We start from the raw sequence: 18,709 nt of genomic DNA, 5'->3' as shown, positions 1-18,709 counted from the left end.
GTGGTGGCCAGGTAGCACCGGGCCGGCGGTATCCAACGGTGCTGTTCTCGCAGAATTGGGCCTGGCGGTTGGCGCCTGGCACACGGACCGAGGTTCAAAGTGTATGCTGTCAGCGGTAACCGAGTCCACAATAAAGCAACGGATAAGGTGTCAGGGTCGTCGTGCGGACTGCCGACTCGAGGTATCCGAGGTCCTCGGTAAGAAAAGAAAGGTCCGTGCACCGGGTAAAATTTTTGTGCTCATTTCACGTGACGCAGCACGTGACCACAGATCCGTGCACGTGACCGATCGATTGTGGGAAATCGCCGATAGGTCCGAAGGGTGGGTTTTTAACAATTAGGGCCAGGGTCAAGTCGTGCGCTCTCTGCAAGAGCCAAAACCCAAAAAAGAAGGTTAGGGAAACCCAAGAGGCTCCTTTCGATACTTTTAGGTAATCAGGGTTCGACAGTAATGATCACCGAACAAGTGGGTGAGTTCTCCAAGGAAAACATCATACCGGAGGTCCATCTTATCCAGCCAACTCCCGTTGCGTCGCTCGATCAAACAAATGATCAGAACGAATTAAGTGCTGAGCTAAATAAGGAAGCTAAGTTAAATGATGAGGCTAATAGAGTGAATGAGGAAGCTAAGTTGAATGAGGAAGCTAATAAAGTGAATGAGGAAGCTAATAAAGTGAATGAGGAAGCTAAGTTGAATGAGGAAGCTANTTGAATGAGGAAGCTAATAAAGTGAATGAGGAAGCTAATAAAGTGAATGAGGAAGCTAAGTTGAATGAGGAAGCTAATAAAGTGAATGAGGAAGCCAATAAAGTGAATGAGGAAGCTAATAAAGTAAACGAGGAAGCTAATAAAGTAAACGAGGAAGCTAAACAAGCCGAGCTTCATAGACTTAAAACCACACCTTCAAATCCCGATGCTAACCTTGATTTCACGTACAAACCTTTCAAATGGTATCGTTTGATTGTTTACGACTTTATTTTATGGATATTCACCATTATTTTTGATTGTTTCTTTAGAGAAATTAGACCAAGAGGTGCTTTCAGATTACCCAGATCCGGTCCAGTCATCTTTGTTGCCGCTCCTCACGCTAATCAGTTTGTGGATCCAATCATTTTAATGAATCAGGTTAAAAGAGAATCAGGCCGTAGAATATCCTTTTTAATCGCCGCCAAATCGTATAATTTGAAATTCATTGGTAGTTTGTCAAAATGTCAATTATCAATCCCTGTTATTAGAGCTCAAGATTGCCTTGTTAAAGGTAGCGGTAAAATCTTTATTGATTTTGATTCAAATCCAACCCTAGTTAAAGGTGAGGGCACTAAGTTTTTATCAGAATGTATGTTAAAAGGTTTAATTGCCTTACCCCAATCTTTAGGTGCTAGTGAAATTGTTGATATCTTATCCGATACTGAATTAATCATTCGTAAAGAATTTAAAAACACTCCCCAAATTAAAAAATTATTAACTAAGGGTACTTCCTTTAAAAAAGCAGATAAAGTTGATCAATCCAATGTTTATCAATTGGTTTTCGATCATTTGAGCAATGGGAATTGTATTGGTATCTTTCCCGAAGGTGGTTCTCATGATCGTACCGATTTATTACCAATAAAAGCCGGGGTGGCTGTTATGGCTTTGGGTGCTATGAATAACGATCCTAATTGTAATGTGAAAATTGTTCCTTGTGGTATGAATTATTTCAATGCTCATAAATTCCGTTCAAGAGCTGTTGTGGAATTTGGCCATCCCATTGAAATTCCAAAAGATTTGGTTAAAAAATATGCTAATCCTGAAACTAATCGTGAATCAGTTAAAGAATTATTGGATCTCGTTACCACTGGTTTAAAAGCAGTCACTGTCACTTGTGAAGATTATGATACTTTGATGGTGATTCAAGCTGCTCGTAGATTATACGCTGGAAATTTTGCTCAATATTTACCATTACCCTTGGTTGTGGAAATGAATAGAAGATTGGTTTTGGGTTACCAAACTTTTAAAAATCAACCTAAAGTTCAAGAAATTAAAGAAAAAATTTTAAATTATAATAATAATTTAAAACAATTATATTTACCAGATCACCACGTTGAAGACTGTAATGAATCAAATAAATTAAGAACTTTACCAATCTTTTTATTCAGACTTTTAAAATTAATTTTTTTCTTCATTTTATCTTTACCAGGTGCTACTTTATTTAGTCCAGTTTTCATTAGTGCTAAAATAATTTCTTCTAAAAAGGCTAAATTAGCTTTGGCTAATTCAACAGTTAAAATTAAAGCTAACGATGTTGTTGCTACTTGGAAAATTTTAATTGGTATGGTTATCGCTCCTTTAGTTTATAGTTTTTATGCAACTATTGGTACTTGGTATTGTTATCATTATAAAATATTTTCAAATTCCTCAAGTTATATTGGTAGTTGGTTGACCTTATATATGTGTGGGGTTTTAGTTACTTATGCTGCTTTAATAACTGGTGAACAAGGAATGGATTTATTTAAATCAATCAGACCTTTATATCTTTCTTTAATCTCTGGTAGTTCAATTAGAGAATTGAAAAAACAAAGAAATGAATTAAGTGAAGAAATTACCGAATTAGTTAATACTTTTGGTCCAGAATTATTTCCAAATGATTTCAATCTTTGGGAAATGAAGAACAATTTGAGAATTTCTGATGATGTTCATTATGTTGATAGTGACGAGGAAGAAGAAATGAAAACCCAAGAATTGAGAAACAGAAGATTAGCTAAACGTAAAGCTGCTAAGTTAAAAGCTAAACAAGATAAAAATAGTTCTGAAACTTCTATTAATACTCCTTCAGATAGTGAATTATCTTTAAGTAAACGTTCTTCTTCAGTTTCTGATGGTGTTTCCTTAATGAATTCTGATAATTCATTAACTAACATTCCAATGTTTTCTGATTATCATTTGCATAAAAATGCTAAAAATCCAAATATTCAAGTTGATTCTCAATTATCTTCAGTAATGCAATCTTCCTCTTCAATTGCTGATGATTTCAATTTTAAATCGGCTAACAAACAGCAATCAAGTCCTTTAAAGTCACCTCCAACCTCTTCTTCTAATAATACTAATGACTCTTTAGATTTTTCCAAGCCTAATTTACTTAGAGATGATTCTCAAATCGAATTGAATTTCACCAATAAACTTGATAATGAAAATTCATATTCTGAGAAACCATCATCTTCCATTAAATCTAAATTAAGTGATAAAATTAAAAGAAGAGTAAGAGAAGGAAGAGATAAAGTGACTTGATCCTTGCATTTGATTCACTTATTTTAGTTTGCTTTTCTTTTTAATTCATGCATAATTAAAAAAAACAACTTTGTTGTTTATTCAATTCAATTCATCGAAATCAATGCTGTATTCATAATCTATGCATTTATTACATTTATTTAATTTGATTAATTTTTAATACTTATTATTTTTATTATTATTTCTATATAATGTAGCTATAAATTAATTGAGATTAGCTTGTCTCTCGTAAAATTCTGAAACTTGGGTTGAAGAAGTGGCATCTTCAATGCTTTTATCATCCCTTATTCTTATAAATCTTGGAAATCGAAGAGAAATACCTTTACCATAAACTTGATGAGCAGCTTTATAAACGGGACTTAATGATAAATCAGCAGTTAGAACCTCGAAAATCATCGAAGGCTCAAACCAAACATCTGGTAAGTTAGTGGAACTAGTATCATGAATGTAAAATGACTTTGGTTTTGAAATTTCGGTTGATTTTAATTTATTATAAATGGAAAGTAAATCCTCATCCGAGAATCCAGTTCCGATTTTACAAGTAGTTTCATAATCTCCTGTATCTTCATTATAAGAAGCTAGTAAGAACCCTCCATAAGTACCTGTTCTCTTACCTTTACCCATATAACCTCCAATAACCACCAAATCCAATGAATCTCCTACCCCTGCCAAATAATCTTTCTTTAATTTTAACCAATTTCTTGAACGCTTCGAAGGTTCATAAAATGAATCACCACCATTCAACATTTTGACCATTAAACCTTCACAACTATCCTTCACCGACTGGTCTAAGAAAGTTTGTAATTCATCCAAGTTTGATGAATTTTTAGCAGTTGCAAATTGAAATTTTCCTTCTATAGGTTTTAAATTTTCAAACATAAGATCACGCCGTTCTTTGAGTGATTTAGTTATTAAAGGCTGGTCATTAAAATATAACATATCAAATGCAAATAAACAAATATGAACTGTTATATCTTTTTCTTCCACGCCTTTACGTTTTCTTGTCGATAAAACTTGAAAAGGTAAAATCTTATTAGTATTTCTATCCCAAGCAACCGCTTCACAATCTAAGATCATTGAGTGAGGATTTACAGTCTGAGTATCATTTACATTTTCACGTAAAAAGTCCTTGATAATAGAAATGAGATCTGGGTACCTTTGAGACATATCTTCAGAATTACGAGAATATATTTTAACTTCACCGGTTGATAATAAATGCACTTGAGCTCTTTCTCCATCATATTTATATTCACAAGTGAATTCTTCTCCTTGAAAACGATCTAAAACTTCACTAATTGATTTGGTAGGTTTTGCTAACATGGGTTTTAAAGGAACACCTGGTTGTAATTGACAATGATCTAAAACGTTAAAGATGCCATGAGTGTAGGCATGTCTAATAACGATTTCATAATTTGGAACTTGACAAAATGCTTCACGAATTATATCTTCAGCTTGAGCTAATTTTTCGGCCGATATCTTTGGATTTTCATATTTGACAAATGCTTGAGCCAAAGCAATCAATACGGTTTTTTCAGCTAAACCAATTCTTAACTTACCTTCGAGTGATCTAATTAAAAATTTTGCCTCACTACTTTTCGAATCACAAGCAGTTAACATCTTATTGATGATGGAAATTTTCTTGGATTGGGAATCTTTACCAGTGGATTTTGCAATCTTTGTTAAATTATCGAAAACTCCTTCAATCTCTAAAGGTGCCGGTTTAAACATAGTTCTTTGACCAGATCTTGATTTTTGAGCAACTAAACCCAAATCACCATACTCCTGCAAATCCTTTTTAATCTGACTAGATTGTCTACCATACCCTTCACTAATTGCTTTTATCAATAATGTTTCTCCCAAACCCAATTCCAAATCTGGTTCATAGTCAGGACCAAGTCTATTAATGAATAAATAAACAACCCTTACCAAGTTATCAACAGTAGAGTTTTGTAGAATATCCAAGAAAAACAGGGAAACTATGGCAGTGATTTTCAATCTAGACGATTCTTTTTCGACATTTTCAAAAACCTCCGCTAAGGAAGCATATGGGATCTTAGCAGTTATTTTTTTAGGAGTACTTGGCTTTTGATCTTCAGTCAACTTGATCAACTTCGATGCATCCAGCAATTCCTTTTCCTTATCTGCATCACTTTGGTATCCATCGTCACTAGCTTCGCTTGGATCTGTAGTTGGCTCCACGGAATCTTTGGAAGATTCTTTGGGGGAATGTGATTCAGCTTTGGAGTCTTCCTGAGAACTAGCTTTGGTTTCTCCATCCTTCTGTTTGCCGATCAAGCTGGATATCAGTATTCCGTTTTCAGTCTTTTGTTTCTTAGTTTGATTTTTAACTGGGGAAGGGTCTCTTTTTCTAGGTTCTGACTCTACGGCCTTCTTAGCCGTATTTCTTGAAGACGTGAAAAACAGGTTTATGGATTGCTGTTGTTTCGGAGCCATGATGCAGGGTATTCTAGACGTGGGTGATAGCTGATGATACTTTGTCTTTACTAACGATCTCAACGTTTGTCTTATCAACATAAGATGAGCTGAAAAGCTTCTGTTAAAGTAGAATTGGTTATCATTTACCAAACTTCAGTGATGCGAAAGAGTTTCATTTTCGCTAACAAAAAAAAAAAAAAAATCAAAAAAATCGAAATACGCGTCTTGCAAAGTAATTTTGCAATTGATATATTGAAATTAGGTTTAGCTCTAAATAATACAGAATTATACATTGAAAGGGTAAGAGGGACTAAAGAGCTACATCCCATATAGCTTGAGGGCCTCTGTCTTCATAAATGTCCGCGTCGAGGAAAGAATCACCTCCATGATTCGAGTTAGCACCAAAAATTTGTTTAGAGTAAATTTGGCCACCAAGGAAGTAGACATCATTCCAAGAGCCATTTGTTTCTTTTGGTTTCTTCCATTCAGGGAAATAATCGGGGTATTTGACTGCCTTAATGGTTGTAGGAACTTGATTAAGAGCGACATTATCATTAGCAGCATAAGGATCATCAGATTGTTGATAAGCAGCAATTGCCGAATTAACTTTATCTTCATCACTAGTTTTAGAAGCATCACTAGGAGGTTTTATTAAGTGATTTTCAATAAGCTTAGTGATGATTGCCCTTTTTAAACCTGGAATATTGAAAGTTGAACCAACAAAAATTAAATTTTCATAACAGTCTTGTCTTTTCTCTAAATCCGGGATAGCAGTTAAAGTTTTATGAATGGCAGTTACAATTTGAGAAACCAATTTAGAAGTACCTTGGAACCTTTCTTTACCGATATAAATTTTTTCATTAGAAACTGGATCTAAGAAATAGTTTTTTTCTAGTTCAGAATTAGGTTTTGATTCTTCTTCTTCTTTCTTTTCATCAATATCCATTTGGCTTTCTCCACCTTCTTCTTTGGCAACGTACGAGGCAACATCGAAATCTTCATCATTTTTTTCAGTATTCAAAGCATCAAAAGAGTAGAAAGACCCTTCAGTGTCATTTAATACTTCATAAATATTTGAAGTTTTAAGGGCATTAATTTGACCCTCATTCAAATGAGGTAATAATCTTTTCAATTCTCCATCTATGGTTATCCCACCGACGTTTTCCAAGTATTTAGAAGCAAACTTTACCAGCTGGTATCCCAAAACTGGAACAACTTGAGTTGATTCATGTCCTACATTAACAACCAAAGAATTGGTTGAAGCACCAATTGCAAATGTAGATGCAATTGATAAATCAAGAATATTGAAAGCGGTGAATTCCAACGATTCAAAAACGTATTTAGTAACATGCTCGACATCAAAACGTGACCATTTCAAACTTGGGGTTACTAATAATAAAGGAATTTGATTAATTGTAATTATTGGATTATTACTGATAACACTTTGTAATATTATTTTGAGTAAATGATTGAATGCATCAAGATCAACAATCCTAGAGCCCTTGATGGGGTGTATCTCTATCAATGTGGATTCATTTTCTTCCCTTTTGGATCGATATTCGTTAGTAGAAGTATTTTTATACACCACGGATGGAATTTTATATTGAGGAGGACTCAATGAGTCCAGTAATCCAAACGAAAATATCGTATTTTGAGATCCTGGATGCACAACAAGAAAGCTATCGTCTCTATATAAAGGCATGATGTGCTAATATGGGGAAAGTTGGGTTATAAGGATAATCTTTGTGCAACACCAGAGTTTATATGTTTTGAAAAACGTCTAAATTTTTTTTTGGCTCTGACAAAAGTTGGAAAACGGACACGACCAATTAAGGTCTTACTTAGAAGATACTTAGAAGATACTTAGAAGATACTTAGAAGATATTTAGAAGATACTTAGGCAATTGTAACACCATTGACGTTATATATTCATAGACTATTAGAGATAAATGCCATAATGCAAAGTAGAAGAAATGAATGAAAAAAAAATAGAATGCTATACAGATAAGAAAGGATATAAGAGTTTATGCAAAATCCAAGTATCAAAACATCAGTCAGAACCGGCATTAGCCAAAAAAGTTTCATAGTTGGCTCTAGTACCCAAGACTGATTTCTTGCTCATGGTACTGTTCAGCCTGTTTACGTGACGGTTTGAATGTAAGTCGTTGTTGTAGTTCAAAGCAGTATCAAAGTCATCGTCCTCGTAGCTTACTCCAAGACCATCTAAAGAGTGGTCATCTCTATATAACTTAATTTCATTAACCAAGGGTAAATCTTCTGGTTGGGGAGGTAATTTTTTATGAGGAGAAGTACGTCTAACTGGAGAGTGACTACCAGTACGACGTCTGCCAGCTGGGCGACCACCCAGTTCCAGACTATGGGCCAGATCACGACGAGGAGGTTCAGTTTTAGAGTGGCGACGTTGATAAGCTTCGGTGGTGTGGTTACGGTTCAATTGAGGAAAGTTGGTCTTCGTTGAATTGGGTTGAGTTGTATTTGCACGATGATGAAGCGGAGGAGCCACGAATGGAGTTACCCTAGTGAGTGATTCTCTCCTTTTCGATTTAGGAGGAGAAGGTGGTGGGACGGTTGATGCTGCAGAGGAGGAAGCAGTTGGAGGAGGAAGTGAAATATTAGAAGGAGCCACTGGTTTGGGTTCAACAATTGGTTTTGCAACCGGTTGTTCTTCAATTTCTTCTTCTTCGCTGTCGTCGTCGTCATCGCTGGCACCGGGCCAGGAAACGTCTGATTCCTCATCACTGTCATATTCCATCAAGTCACTTGCAGGTGCTTCCTTCTGTTTTGGAGATTCTCCATTAATTTTAGCCCGGACCTTATCCATGAAATTACTAATGTAAACATTATCAGATAACTTGATAAGACCAGCGTACCAACAAACACCACCAACCACTATCCCCAGAAGAATCATAATCTTCAAAAGATCAAATAAAATAAGGGCATAATGTCCCAAAATAGGAGAAAGACGTTGAAGTATAAATGCAGAAAGAATCCCAAGACCATAACTGATGATACGTTGATCAGATAAAGATTTAGGAGGATCGAATCTATTGGCAGGCATTTTCAGTCTCAAACGATTCCAAAAAGTAGGGTTAACAATAATTTCTGGTTGAACTTCGGGGAGATTTTTTTCAAAATCTGATTCCAAGTCTGATTCGGTAGCAGATTCAAGAGCTTCAGCCAACTTATGAGCAAACTCAGCTTCGGATTCGGGAGTGATGGTAGGAGGAGGCTCTAATGCCTGCTGGGTTTCAACTGAAGTCGATGATGAATGACGTTTGGTTGATTTGGGTTTATGCTTTGTTTTGGATTTGTTCTTTTTGGTCTTGGGGCGATGATGGGACTCGGTCTCCTGATTAGGCAACTTGGCTCCAGGCTCGCGTTCGCTGGAGCCCGCCGAGCTGGGGCGAGTCGGGTCGACCGCCGCTGGCGCGACCGGGCCTGGCGAGCAGGGGGAAACCGCCCGGTGGGCTGCTGGCTCTGGTGCTGGGTCCGCAGGGGCAGGGGCAGGGGCCGGTGCGGGTTTAGGAACCGGTACAAACTTATAAGATAAGTCAATCAAATCATCCTTATCATTATTTAAAGCTTCAAGACCAGACTGATTCTGCTCAGGTTTATGAGAAGAAGAAGCTATAGAGGTAGCATCGGTGAATTCCTTTTTCATTCGGAAAACCCCATCAGGATCCTGTCTGTATACGACTTTCCTCTTACCTGAGGGACCAGTACGGGAACCCGAAGTTACTGTGGCAGACATAACAGAAAGAAAAGAATTGGGAAAGAAGAGAGTTTAGTCAAAAGGCATGAAAAGAAAACTGGTTATATATATATAGAATTAAAGAGTCAAAGGATCAAAATGAAAAATTAAAATGAGGCAGGTCATTGGCATAATCCAAGGAGCGAGGGTTACTAAATACAGAGGAACAAGATATACATAAATAGGTAGATTTTGAAACAAAGAAATATAGGGGCCAGTGTAAAGGAATATAATAAAGGCTAACTTAGCCAAACTGGATATTTTTTTTTTTTGCAAACTAAGGTATTGTTCTGTAGTTTGTTTTAAAAATGACAATATCGTCCTCCCCACCCTTGGGGTGTTACCCATTAGCATTGAGAAACAGTTGCTTTAGTAGAATGCATCTGGTTTAGCATATGCTAATTATTTAGCTCCGAAACGCAGTCGAGGGAAACCCACTGATTCGTCGATAAGGAACCTGATGGCCAGTTTTGTACTTGATCTAAATGTCATCGAGCTGGATTGACATTTGTGCCATGTGAGTGAATACTTTGTAGCACCATTTCAAGAGGCTGGCTGTTTGAATTTCTTTATTTGGAGGATAATATTTGAAGCCCATATCAAGAAACGCGTTGGATTGTCCACTGAGTCTCTTAATTACATAAAGTATTACATAAACGATTACATTAAGCTATATTAATATACAAAGATAAGAATACAATACAATATACAATTCCGGGAATGTGTGACACATTTTTACAATTGGCCTCTAATTCTTCTAGCCAATTGAATATCTTTTTGCATTATAGTAACTCTTTTGGCATGGATTGCACATAAATTAGTATCTTCTAATAAATGAACCAAGAAGGCTTCACAAGCTTCTTGTAAGGCCAAAACCGCATTCAGCTGCCATCTTATACCATAATCGGTTCCAATGAAATTTTCTGCTACTTCCTTCACTAATCTTGCAAAGGGCAATTTTCTAATTAATAAATCTCCCAGTTTTTGAAATTGTCTAATTTCTCTTAATGCTTTAGTACCTGGTCGATATCTTCTTTTTTGTATGGTTCGACTACTTGACGTTGTAGCTGGTGGATCTCCGGGTTGATTTCGATATAGTCCCGTTTCTCGTATACTTGTAACTCGATCTCTGCTTTCTGAACTTCGACCACTTGAAGGTGATCCTCCCAATCTGGCTTGTTCTTGTAATTCCTGGTGTCTTCTCAATGCGGACGACGACGAGGGTCGTTGTCTGTTACTCGATGGTGCTGATATCCTGGCCATACTCAATTGTTCGGTTTCCCTCAAAGAACTTGTGGATCTAAAGGTTCTCTACTTGTTTATAAATTATATCAACTGCTATATTCGTTTATTCCCTAAAGGGTTAAATTGGCTTTTTTTCTCCAGCCATCTCAAGTTACTCGGTGCACGGGTGCACTTCCTGGTGTACGGAGGGTTTCATTCATATACAGAGGTTATATAGGTTATTTATCAGGTGTATCCAAATCATTGCTTAACTCGTCCAAATCGTCATATTTGCCTTCTAAAATGTCATTCAACCCGTCTTGGATCATGGCACTTTCTTCGTCCATGGGCATGGCTGCTAATTCTTTCTGTTTTTCCCATCCTCCTAGTATCGATTTCATCCTCCAACCGAATTCTTTGAAGTTTGACACATCCATGATCCAACAACTGCCGAATATCATCATGCTGCTGACACTCCCACATAATAAGGTACCGGTGCCCACGGCCACTGCAGCGTCGGTTGTGAAATTGTAACTTAAAGGTGGAGAATGGTTCCCTTGGAATAAAGTAGGTACGTATTGTCTGGTTATGGTGGACTTATAAGCAAATCTTGCAGCAAAGATGGTCATAGCAGCCGAAGTCATAAATAGCACCATTTGCTGTTTACGACGAGTTTTGTATTCTTCGGAAGCGTATGCTAACTTGAAGTTGAACTTTCTCAATAGCCTATTAGCAGCATTTGGTTCAGCTACTTCAGCAGGCTGAGGCATGGTAAGAGCCATGGTATATCTATAATCAAGAGAGAACAGGTATACCCAACGGGGAATATATATCGATAAATGTTTAGACCAGAATGTAAAAGAGTGATGGGTCAAGTCTAAATTTTCAGTTGAAATTTTCAGTCGCAAAATTACTACACTAATATAATTTAAAGACGTACATCAAATACAAGTTTTTCGAATCACAGTAAATTAAAACAAATTGTTAATAGGTCTGATTAAACATCGATATAAAGTCGTAGGGAGAAAAACACAGTCAAAAAAAAAAAAGAAAAGGTGGAAAAGAACAGATATGAATTGAAAATAAATGAATAATACAGGAAAATGAAAAAGTAGAAAACAGGATTAATTAAATTTCTTCTTTGAAAACTCCACCTTTGTTTTTATCTTCATCAATTGAGATTTCATCATCGAATTCTCCATTGCTTACTTCCAGGTTTGAACGATCTTTACTTTCATTTTCACTGGTTACTCCACCAGTATTGGTTTTAGTTGGTGCAGGTTGTTTTTTAGGCAGCTCATCAAATTTTGACTTTGTTGGACTTGATTTTGGAGAACCGAAAAAACCAGTAATTTTATTACGAATAGATCTCTTTTTAGGAGAAGCAGAAGGTGGAGAACTAGTTAAAGCAGGTTCCAGTTTTAATTTTTTAGTTTCTTGATCAGTGGAAGAATGTTCACCAGTTCTAGCTTTAGTTTGATTTGAATTTTTATTTGATGGAGTTGAATTACCATGAACTGCAAAGGCAATATCTGATTTAGTATCAATATGCTCAGCACGTTTTGTTTCAGCATCTAAAATTGATAAATTTTTAACTGAAGGTTCTTCGATTGTGAAAAGAGATCCGGTATCTCTTAATTTATCTTCATCAATTGTTTTCTTTAAATGATCCGGTAATTCTTTATTGATTTGATGTTCTTCTTTAACACGATCATCGAGATGAGATAAAATTTCTTGCTTTTTATCAGCCTTATTCTTCAAATGGTCATCTTTTGTTTTAGTTTTAGTTTCAATTTCTGAATCTAAAGCTTTGTGTGATTCTTCATGTTTAGCTAATTCATCAATTGAACGTTGATGTAATTCATCAACTTCTTTTGAAGTTTCATCATGTTTTTTATTAGAGTTTTCCAAATCAACAGTGTATTGTTCGATATCAGCGATTGATTGTTTTAATTGATTTTCTAAATCAGATAATTTGGTGGTATATTCTTTATTTAAAGTTTCTGCAGAATTAACTTCATTAGTTAATTCATTTTTAGCATCAGTTAAATTATTTAATTTAGTGGTTTCTTCTTCCAACTCAGCTAAAATTGGTTTTAAAATTTCATCTTTCTCCTTTTGTAAATCGTCCAATTCAGATTTACGATTATTAATTAATTCAGTTTCTTCAGATTCAATTTTATTTAAAGCATCTTGTTTTTCATTCAATAAATCATCTTTTTCTTGAGCGTATTTTGCTTTTAATTCTTCAAATTCTTGTTGTTTATTTTCAACTTCTGTATTACGGGTGGTTTGATATTCAACATATTTCCCATCTTCTTCCTTCTTTTTAACTTCATTTGCATCAATTCTTTCTCGTTTAGCTTGAGCAATATCAGCTTTTTCTTTATTTTTAGCAGCAATTTCTTCTTCTTTTGCCTTTTGATGTTGTTTAGTTAATTCTTCGTGTTTAGCTTTAGTGATTAAATCGGTTTCTCTTTGTAATTTAGCCTTATTATCGATATCCGAAAGAACAGGACCAACAATTAAAGTAGCTAATTCATCCAATTTACTTTGAGGCATCGATAATCCACCACCTAAATTTATCATACCAGCGTTTTGATTTTTAATACGTTCTTCAGAGTTTTTTTGAGCAATGGTTAAAGCTTTTGCATATTGATGAGCTTGATTTTTAAAATCAGCAGGAGTAGTTGAATTGATTGATTTTAAACGATCATTTGCTTTTGCACTAGCAGCAGCCAATAAAGTAGCATCGACAACTTGAGCAGCGGTGAAAGTTTTCAGTCTTGGTTGAGAGGAGACCAGATTAGTATAACCTCCACCATGTTTCAAAGAAGCAGCAGCCGATTCAGCAGCTAATTTTTCTTCACTTACATCTAAATATTCAGTTGGATGAATTTGTTGATGTTTAATACCATGACGATAGTCTAAATCAGGGTTAAACCTAGAATGAATTGATTTGGCAGAGTTCTTATTAGCGAGCTGATTGATTTTATTGATATCAAAAGAGTTATTCTTTTTATTTTTACTAACTAAACCGTGTTTTGAGGCCAATTTTTCTGGAGTAGTTCTTGAAGTCATCGTGGAAGTAGAATTAGCACTGGCCATTTTGAAAACAGCATCATTACTATAGGCCGGAACCCCATGCTTAACCGAAGAAGAATCCGCAATATAAGAAGATTCAGAAGTTAACGAGCCAGCTGGTTTAACTGAAGAAGCAGCAGAAGTTGCCCAAGGATCATGGTTTTCTCTCGACCAAGAGCTGATTGTATCCTTTTTAGCTGCCAAAGCAGCAACATGAGCCTCTGGAGCCACGGTTCGTTCATAAGAAGGTTTAACATTCAAGTCAGCAGAAGCTGCCAATAAAGCTGCAGTATCCGAAGCCAGAGAATTAACCCCTACCGAGGGAGCTCCCGGAGAATTGAAGATACCTTGTTTTAATTTTTGTTGATAGATTGCCTGCTGAGACAATGGCTTACCATTGCTTTGATAGATAGAACGAGACATTCTTAACCCAATAGATTAAAGAAGAGAAGTAGTAGAAGAAGAAGTAGCAAAATAGAGGGAGAAAAAATGGCCCAAAAATGAAATTGATATTTCTAAATTAAGTGAGCAAAGGGTGGAATTCTACATGGAGATAATTTTAAAACGGTAAAAGAACAATATTCATGAGTTACAAAATACTGTTTGTTCAATGACCAAGTGAAATACGAGGATTCTACTGTCATGTAATCTTCTACTGCCAATTTTAACCTGAAAATTCAATGAGTATGAAGACTCGTAGATTTCACCTGAACTTCTCGTTTTTCTCGAGTTCATTTGCCAGTATTCACTATTAGCCCAAGTACCAGTGTTAGTGCTAGTACTAGTATTAGCCTTAGCAGTAGTATTGGTATAGTAGTAGTAGTATTATTGGTAGTAGTAGTAGTATTAGGGTCATGAAACAGCCAGGGTCGTGCGCCCATGCTTGTTGCGAGTCCTAATTAGGAAACACCAATACAAAGGGTATAAGCATTCATAATCCATATATTGAAGAAACTATAAAGAGGTGACAACCAATGCCTAAAGAATACGCAAAACATCGAGAGAATAAATAGAAGAGAAATAAAGAGAAAAAAAAAAAAATTGAAAAGAAAACAAATTCAAGTAGGTTTTGATTTTCTTCTTCCACCACGGCCATTGATATTGGGATTGCCATAAATAATTGTAGTATTACCGAATTCATCAGTTTTATAATGAGTTTTCAAATGTTGAGCCAAATTATCTGATCTGGAGAATTTTTTCTCACAGTATTTACAGTGGAAAGGTCTAATATTCGAATGGACTGATCTTATATGTCTTTTTAAATGTTCACTTCTTTTGAACACTTTAGTACAATCAGCACAGGGGAAAGGTTTTGGACTATCATCATCATCATCATGTTTAACTTCTTGTTCTTCTTTGATATTTTCGGTTAAAGACGTTGGAATATGGTCGAATTTTTGATTTTGTAGAATAGAAGGAGAATTTGACCAATGAACATCTTTATTTGGGGAATTTGGTAATAAAGAAGATAAAGAAGTTGTTGAATTGGCACTACTCAAAGGAGTATTTGTTGTTGAAGAACCACGATGAATTAAAGGAGGAGGAACCATCATTTCATAATTGAAAGATTTTCTACGTTTTCTTTTCTGACCAGCAGAATTATAGGTGATTGAATTATTAATATCATAATCTAAAGATTGTTGAATTGGTTGAGATAAAACTTGAATTGAATTACGACGTTTGAATTGAGAATTCTTCACCATTCCAGTTGGATTAGTTAAGATTTCTGCCAGCAGTTCTTCTTGTTGAATTGGTGGGATTTCTTCTTTATTAACAACTTCAGAAGTATTATTTAACCAATAAGAAATGGCATTAAAACATTCATCATTCATAACAAAATCGAATTTTTCATCGTGGGGGTTGGGCTGCTGATTAACTCCCGAACTCAAAGAAATCGATCTTGATTTACCACTGGGACGATTACTTGTTATGGGAGGTGCGGGTTTATTCACTTGTTTAAATAAAGTAGATAAAGAGGGGGACGACACGGAAGAAGGCAAGACGTACCCTCCGGAATTAGAATTGATGGCAATTGATTGAGGAAGAATCTCATTATTTGTTTTGGAAGATTCTAATTCTGGAATTGATTCCGTGAATAATTGCCGGGGGTTAATTGTAGCATTTGAAAAATCAAAATCTTGACTTTTTGATTGGCGATGATTAGTAGCCTTTGTTGGTCTGGCCGGAGTTGAATCAGCTTGTGGTTGTTCATCTGGAGATGGCGATTTAGAAGAATAAGACAGGAAAGGTTTTAAAGTAAGTAGATTCAATTGATCAATAGGTAAACTGAACGAAGAAGAATGACTATGACGGATATTTGGTCGTTCATTATAAGCATAATGGTAGGACATTTTATTGGGAGAAGGAAATTCCGGAGTAGTAATCGAAGTATTTAAATCCAGGTAAGTATTTGGTAAAGAAGTAGAGCTACTTGATGAATTCAAATCTGCAGTTAAAGCATCAATATCGGCATTGGTTAGTTGATTATTCTGGTTGAAAAAAATCTCTCCATTCAAATTGAGTGAGTCAGAGTTAACCGTGGTCGATGATACCGGTGGTGGTACATTAACATTATTCCAAGCTAAGTCATTTAAATCCATATCAATATTAGTATTGGCACTCGAATTATTAGTACTGGAGTTGGAGTTATTACTGGAAGTGTTTATAAAACTAAATACACTTGGGTCTATCGGTGGATGATTCAGAATCATAGCTACTACTAGAAAGAAAAGTAACTACTGTATGGGCCTGCTCAAAAGTGGTTTGATGGTTATATGTCCGTTATCGATGTTCCCATAATAGCCAAGGCACGGGGTGCACAATTCTTTATTTAAAACAAAAAAATTAAAAAAAAATTAATTTTTTTTTTTGTTTTGTTAGAACATGGGGTGCATTTCTTTATCATTGGCTATCCACAGTCGGAAGACCCGTTCACCCACAGCTCCCGGCAGCATAGAGTAGGTACAGCAGGCCCAGCAGGCATGGCATATACAGCAGGCCCAGCAGGCATGATATATCGGGGGATCAGTAGACCAGTGTATAGGGGAATACAGAGCGATGAGGATGGGTGTGGACTACGAATGATCAATGCTCGCTAGTTGTTGACTTAACAAGCGGTATTTAAACTTGCTTCGTAAGCTCATTCTACTGTGCAACTACGCAGTCGTACGCCGACGGGGATCCTGCCCCAGGGGTCCAGTATGGCGAGACCAGGAAGGGCATGGGCATAGCGATGGGTATGGACAGCATAACGATCGCGGTAGAGACGGGGATGGACAGAAGGTAGACCAAGCTGATAATTGATAAGATTATGCGTGGTTACATAAAGCGATTTCCGGGGAAGCGTTGACCGGAAAACAGAAAATGTCGCAGATGTCGGCGAGTCTAAGCTCTACAAGAAGATATCTTTATCGAAGGAAGAGCTGGCTGGAGGCCGGAGGTGGTGAATATGGGAAGGAGAAGAAGGTTTAGCGAATGAAGGCCGAATGAAGGCCGAAATGTAATAAGACACCGATTTTTCGCAGCCGATGACTTTCTGGGTCTGCGATAAGGTGCTACGAAGGTGGTATGGATAAATATATATTAGTGGTTTATGTGAAATGCATTATCTTTTGTACGAATGGGAGCTCTGGTTGTCTCTTTCTAAAGGTTCGCGCGAACTGGTTTCATTTGAGCTTTCTGGTTCGTGATTGGGGGTTTCGGGTTCCTCAGTTGGGGTTTCAATGTCCTGCTTTAGGTTTGGGTCAGCATAAACCCATTTCTTCATGAATTTTACCAAGATTTGTGCCGTCATCACCTGTTCAGCTTGGTATAATACAAGCGGAACCAATAGTTTACCTAGATACTTACTATGAGAGCCGTATTGGGAACTGACTAAAGAAACCCCTAGAGCGGCGGTTTTGGCCGGCCCACATAACATCATGGCCACGGTATCTCTTCGATTGTAGTAAAAGGGCGTGAAGAATTTGTAGCACCAGCGATATAATCTGGAGTTCGATTGTTCTGGCGGAGTATCAAAGATCAATAGAATCCAATAAGGTCTGGAATAGGCGTAGGTCAACACGGTGAAAAAAAGATAAATTCCAATATTGAAAAACACCAAAAAAATTATACTGACATGGCTAACCGAAGTAAAGGCATCCTGGGCGAAAGCAGTTGAAAATGATTGGAACATGATTAAAAGTAACATGAACGAACCCACTTTATTCAATTTGAACGTGGTCAAGGACCATTTGGTTTGTTTAGGAAATATATTTTGAACCACTTGTCCCACAAATAACGGTACAAACACCGATAATCCAATTTGCTTCATGACTTCTCCGTATAATTCAGTCATGGAGCTATCGCCCAGTTCTTGATGGGTCGGGTTCCCGAATTCCCACACTCCTCTCAAATACATCTGAACCAACGCCGGGGTAATAAAAGCACCCAAAACATTCCCAATGAAAACTTCACATAGGGTCAAGATATCATTCCCATGGGCTTGCTTTGTCATTACAACATTGGAACTAACAGTGGTTGGACAGCTATGGGTAACAATAAGTCCCACCAATAACCAATCATCTATAGCCTGGTCATGACTGGCTTTGATCCCACAACAGATTCCGAATATAATGGCCGACGTGATTAAAAACGAACTAGTCAATACCGTAAAATGTGCTCTCCAATGGAATGTATTCTTCATCAAGTCTTTCGACAGCATCGACAACCCGGAGATCAAGAAAATCACCGCCACGGCACCATACCCTATAGAATACTCTGCTCTAATGGTTCCTCCTTGTTTGGCAAACTCTGGATACAGATGGGCTAAAGCAACAAATACCCCCAATAGTATGAAAAACCACTGGTTGATTAAAAACGATGCTATCCGACGCATCCACACGTACACCTTGGCCTTGCCACTGGCTTCGCTATCACTCATACTATCAAA

General features: G+C 36.6%; 9 protein-coding genes across 9 annotated transcripts; 1 reads left to right on the top strand and 8 right to left on the bottom strand.

Moving 5' to 3' along the window:
- Positions 1-450: 450 nt before the first annotated feature.
- Positions 451-3,263, top strand: SCT1 (bifunctional glycerol-3-phosphate/glycerone-phosphate O-acyltransferase; the record flags this gene model as incomplete). Its single annotated transcript, XM_020222394.1, has 3 exons — positions 451-689; positions 887-3,039; positions 3,094-3,263. 3 exons carry the CDS (start codon positions 451-453, stop codon positions 3,261-3,263), a joined length of 2,562 nt encoding a protein of 853 aa, XP_020074176.1.
- Positions 3,264-3,467: 204 nt separating this feature from the next.
- On the bottom strand, positions 3,468-5,717 carry HYPBUDRAFT_150496 (DNA ligase (ATP); the record flags this gene model as incomplete). Its single annotated transcript, XM_020220277.1, has 1 exon — positions 3,468-5,717. One exon carries the CDS (start codon positions 5,715-5,717, stop codon positions 3,468-3,470), a length of 2,250 nt encoding a protein of 749 aa, XP_020074175.1.
- Positions 5,718-5,917: 200 nt separating this feature from the next.
- ARP9 (Arp9p) lies at positions 5,918-7,433 on the bottom strand. The gene has a single exon (XM_020221840.1). It carries the CDS (start codon positions 7,399-7,401, stop codon positions 6,010-6,012), a length of 1,392 nt encoding a protein of 463 aa, XP_020074174.1. The 5' UTR covers positions 7,402-7,433; the 3' UTR covers positions 5,918-6,009.
- A 189-nt stretch (positions 7,434-7,622) lies between these two features.
- Positions 7,623-9,612, bottom strand: HYPBUDRAFT_153990 (uncharacterized protein). Its single transcript, XM_020221839.1, has one exon. The coding sequence runs from the start codon at positions 9,469-9,471 to the stop codon at positions 7,750-7,752; it is 1,722 nt and encodes a 573-aa protein (XP_020074173.1). The 5' UTR covers positions 9,472-9,612; the 3' UTR covers positions 7,623-7,749.
- A 600-nt stretch (positions 9,613-10,212) lies between these two features.
- CSE4 (centromeric DNA-binding histone H3-like protein) lies at positions 10,213-10,572 on the bottom strand (the record flags this gene model as incomplete). The annotated part of the gene is made up of 1 exon (XM_020223869.1): positions 10,213-10,572. A coding segment is annotated over one exon (360 nt), but the record flags the coding sequence as incomplete, so codon positions are not given.
- Positions 10,573-10,934: 362 nt separating this feature from the next.
- Positions 10,935-11,465, bottom strand: HYPBUDRAFT_114323 (uncharacterized protein; the record flags this gene model as incomplete). Its single annotated transcript, XM_020219035.1, has 1 exon — positions 10,935-11,465. One exon carries the CDS (start codon positions 11,463-11,465, stop codon positions 10,935-10,937), a length of 531 nt encoding a protein of 176 aa, XP_020074171.1.
- Positions 11,466-11,679: 214 nt separating this feature from the next.
- HYPBUDRAFT_229988 (uncharacterized protein) lies at positions 11,680-14,313 on the bottom strand. The gene is made up of 2 exons (XM_020223135.1): positions 12,947-14,313; positions 11,680-12,012 (listed from the first exon to the last, which is right to left on the bottom strand). Exons 1-2 carry the CDS (start codon positions 14,200-14,202, stop codon positions 11,943-11,945), a joined length of 1,326 nt encoding a protein of 441 aa, XP_020074170.1. The 5' UTR covers positions 14,203-14,313; the 3' UTR covers positions 11,680-11,942.
- A 40-nt stretch (positions 14,314-14,353) lies between these two features.
- On the bottom strand, positions 14,354-16,936 carry MSN4 (stress-responsive transcriptional activator). The gene has a single exon (XM_020223134.1). The coding sequence runs from the start codon at positions 16,488-16,490 to the stop codon at positions 14,838-14,840; it is 1,653 nt and encodes a 550-aa protein (XP_020074169.1). The 5' UTR covers positions 16,491-16,936; the 3' UTR covers positions 14,354-14,837.
- Positions 16,937-17,383: 447 nt separating this feature from the next.
- Positions 17,384-18,700, bottom strand: RCH1 (Rch1p; the record flags this gene model as incomplete). The annotated part of the gene is made up of 1 exon (XM_020222393.1): positions 17,384-18,700. One exon carries the CDS (start codon positions 18,698-18,700, stop codon positions 17,384-17,386), a length of 1,317 nt encoding a protein of 438 aa, XP_020074168.1.
- Between the last annotated feature and the right edge of the window lie 9 nt (positions 18,701-18,709).

The sequence above is a fragment of the Hyphopichia burtonii genome, assembly GCF_001661395.1.
Source record: "Hyphopichia burtonii NRRL Y-1933 unplaced genomic scaffold HYPBUscaffold_8, whole genome shotgun sequence".
Lineage (NCBI taxonomy): Eukaryota > Fungi > Ascomycota > Pichiomycetes > Serinales > Debaryomycetaceae > Hyphopichia > Hyphopichia burtonii.
Note: the sequence above shows the minus strand (reverse complement) of the source record. Positions and strands in the feature narration are given on the sequence as shown.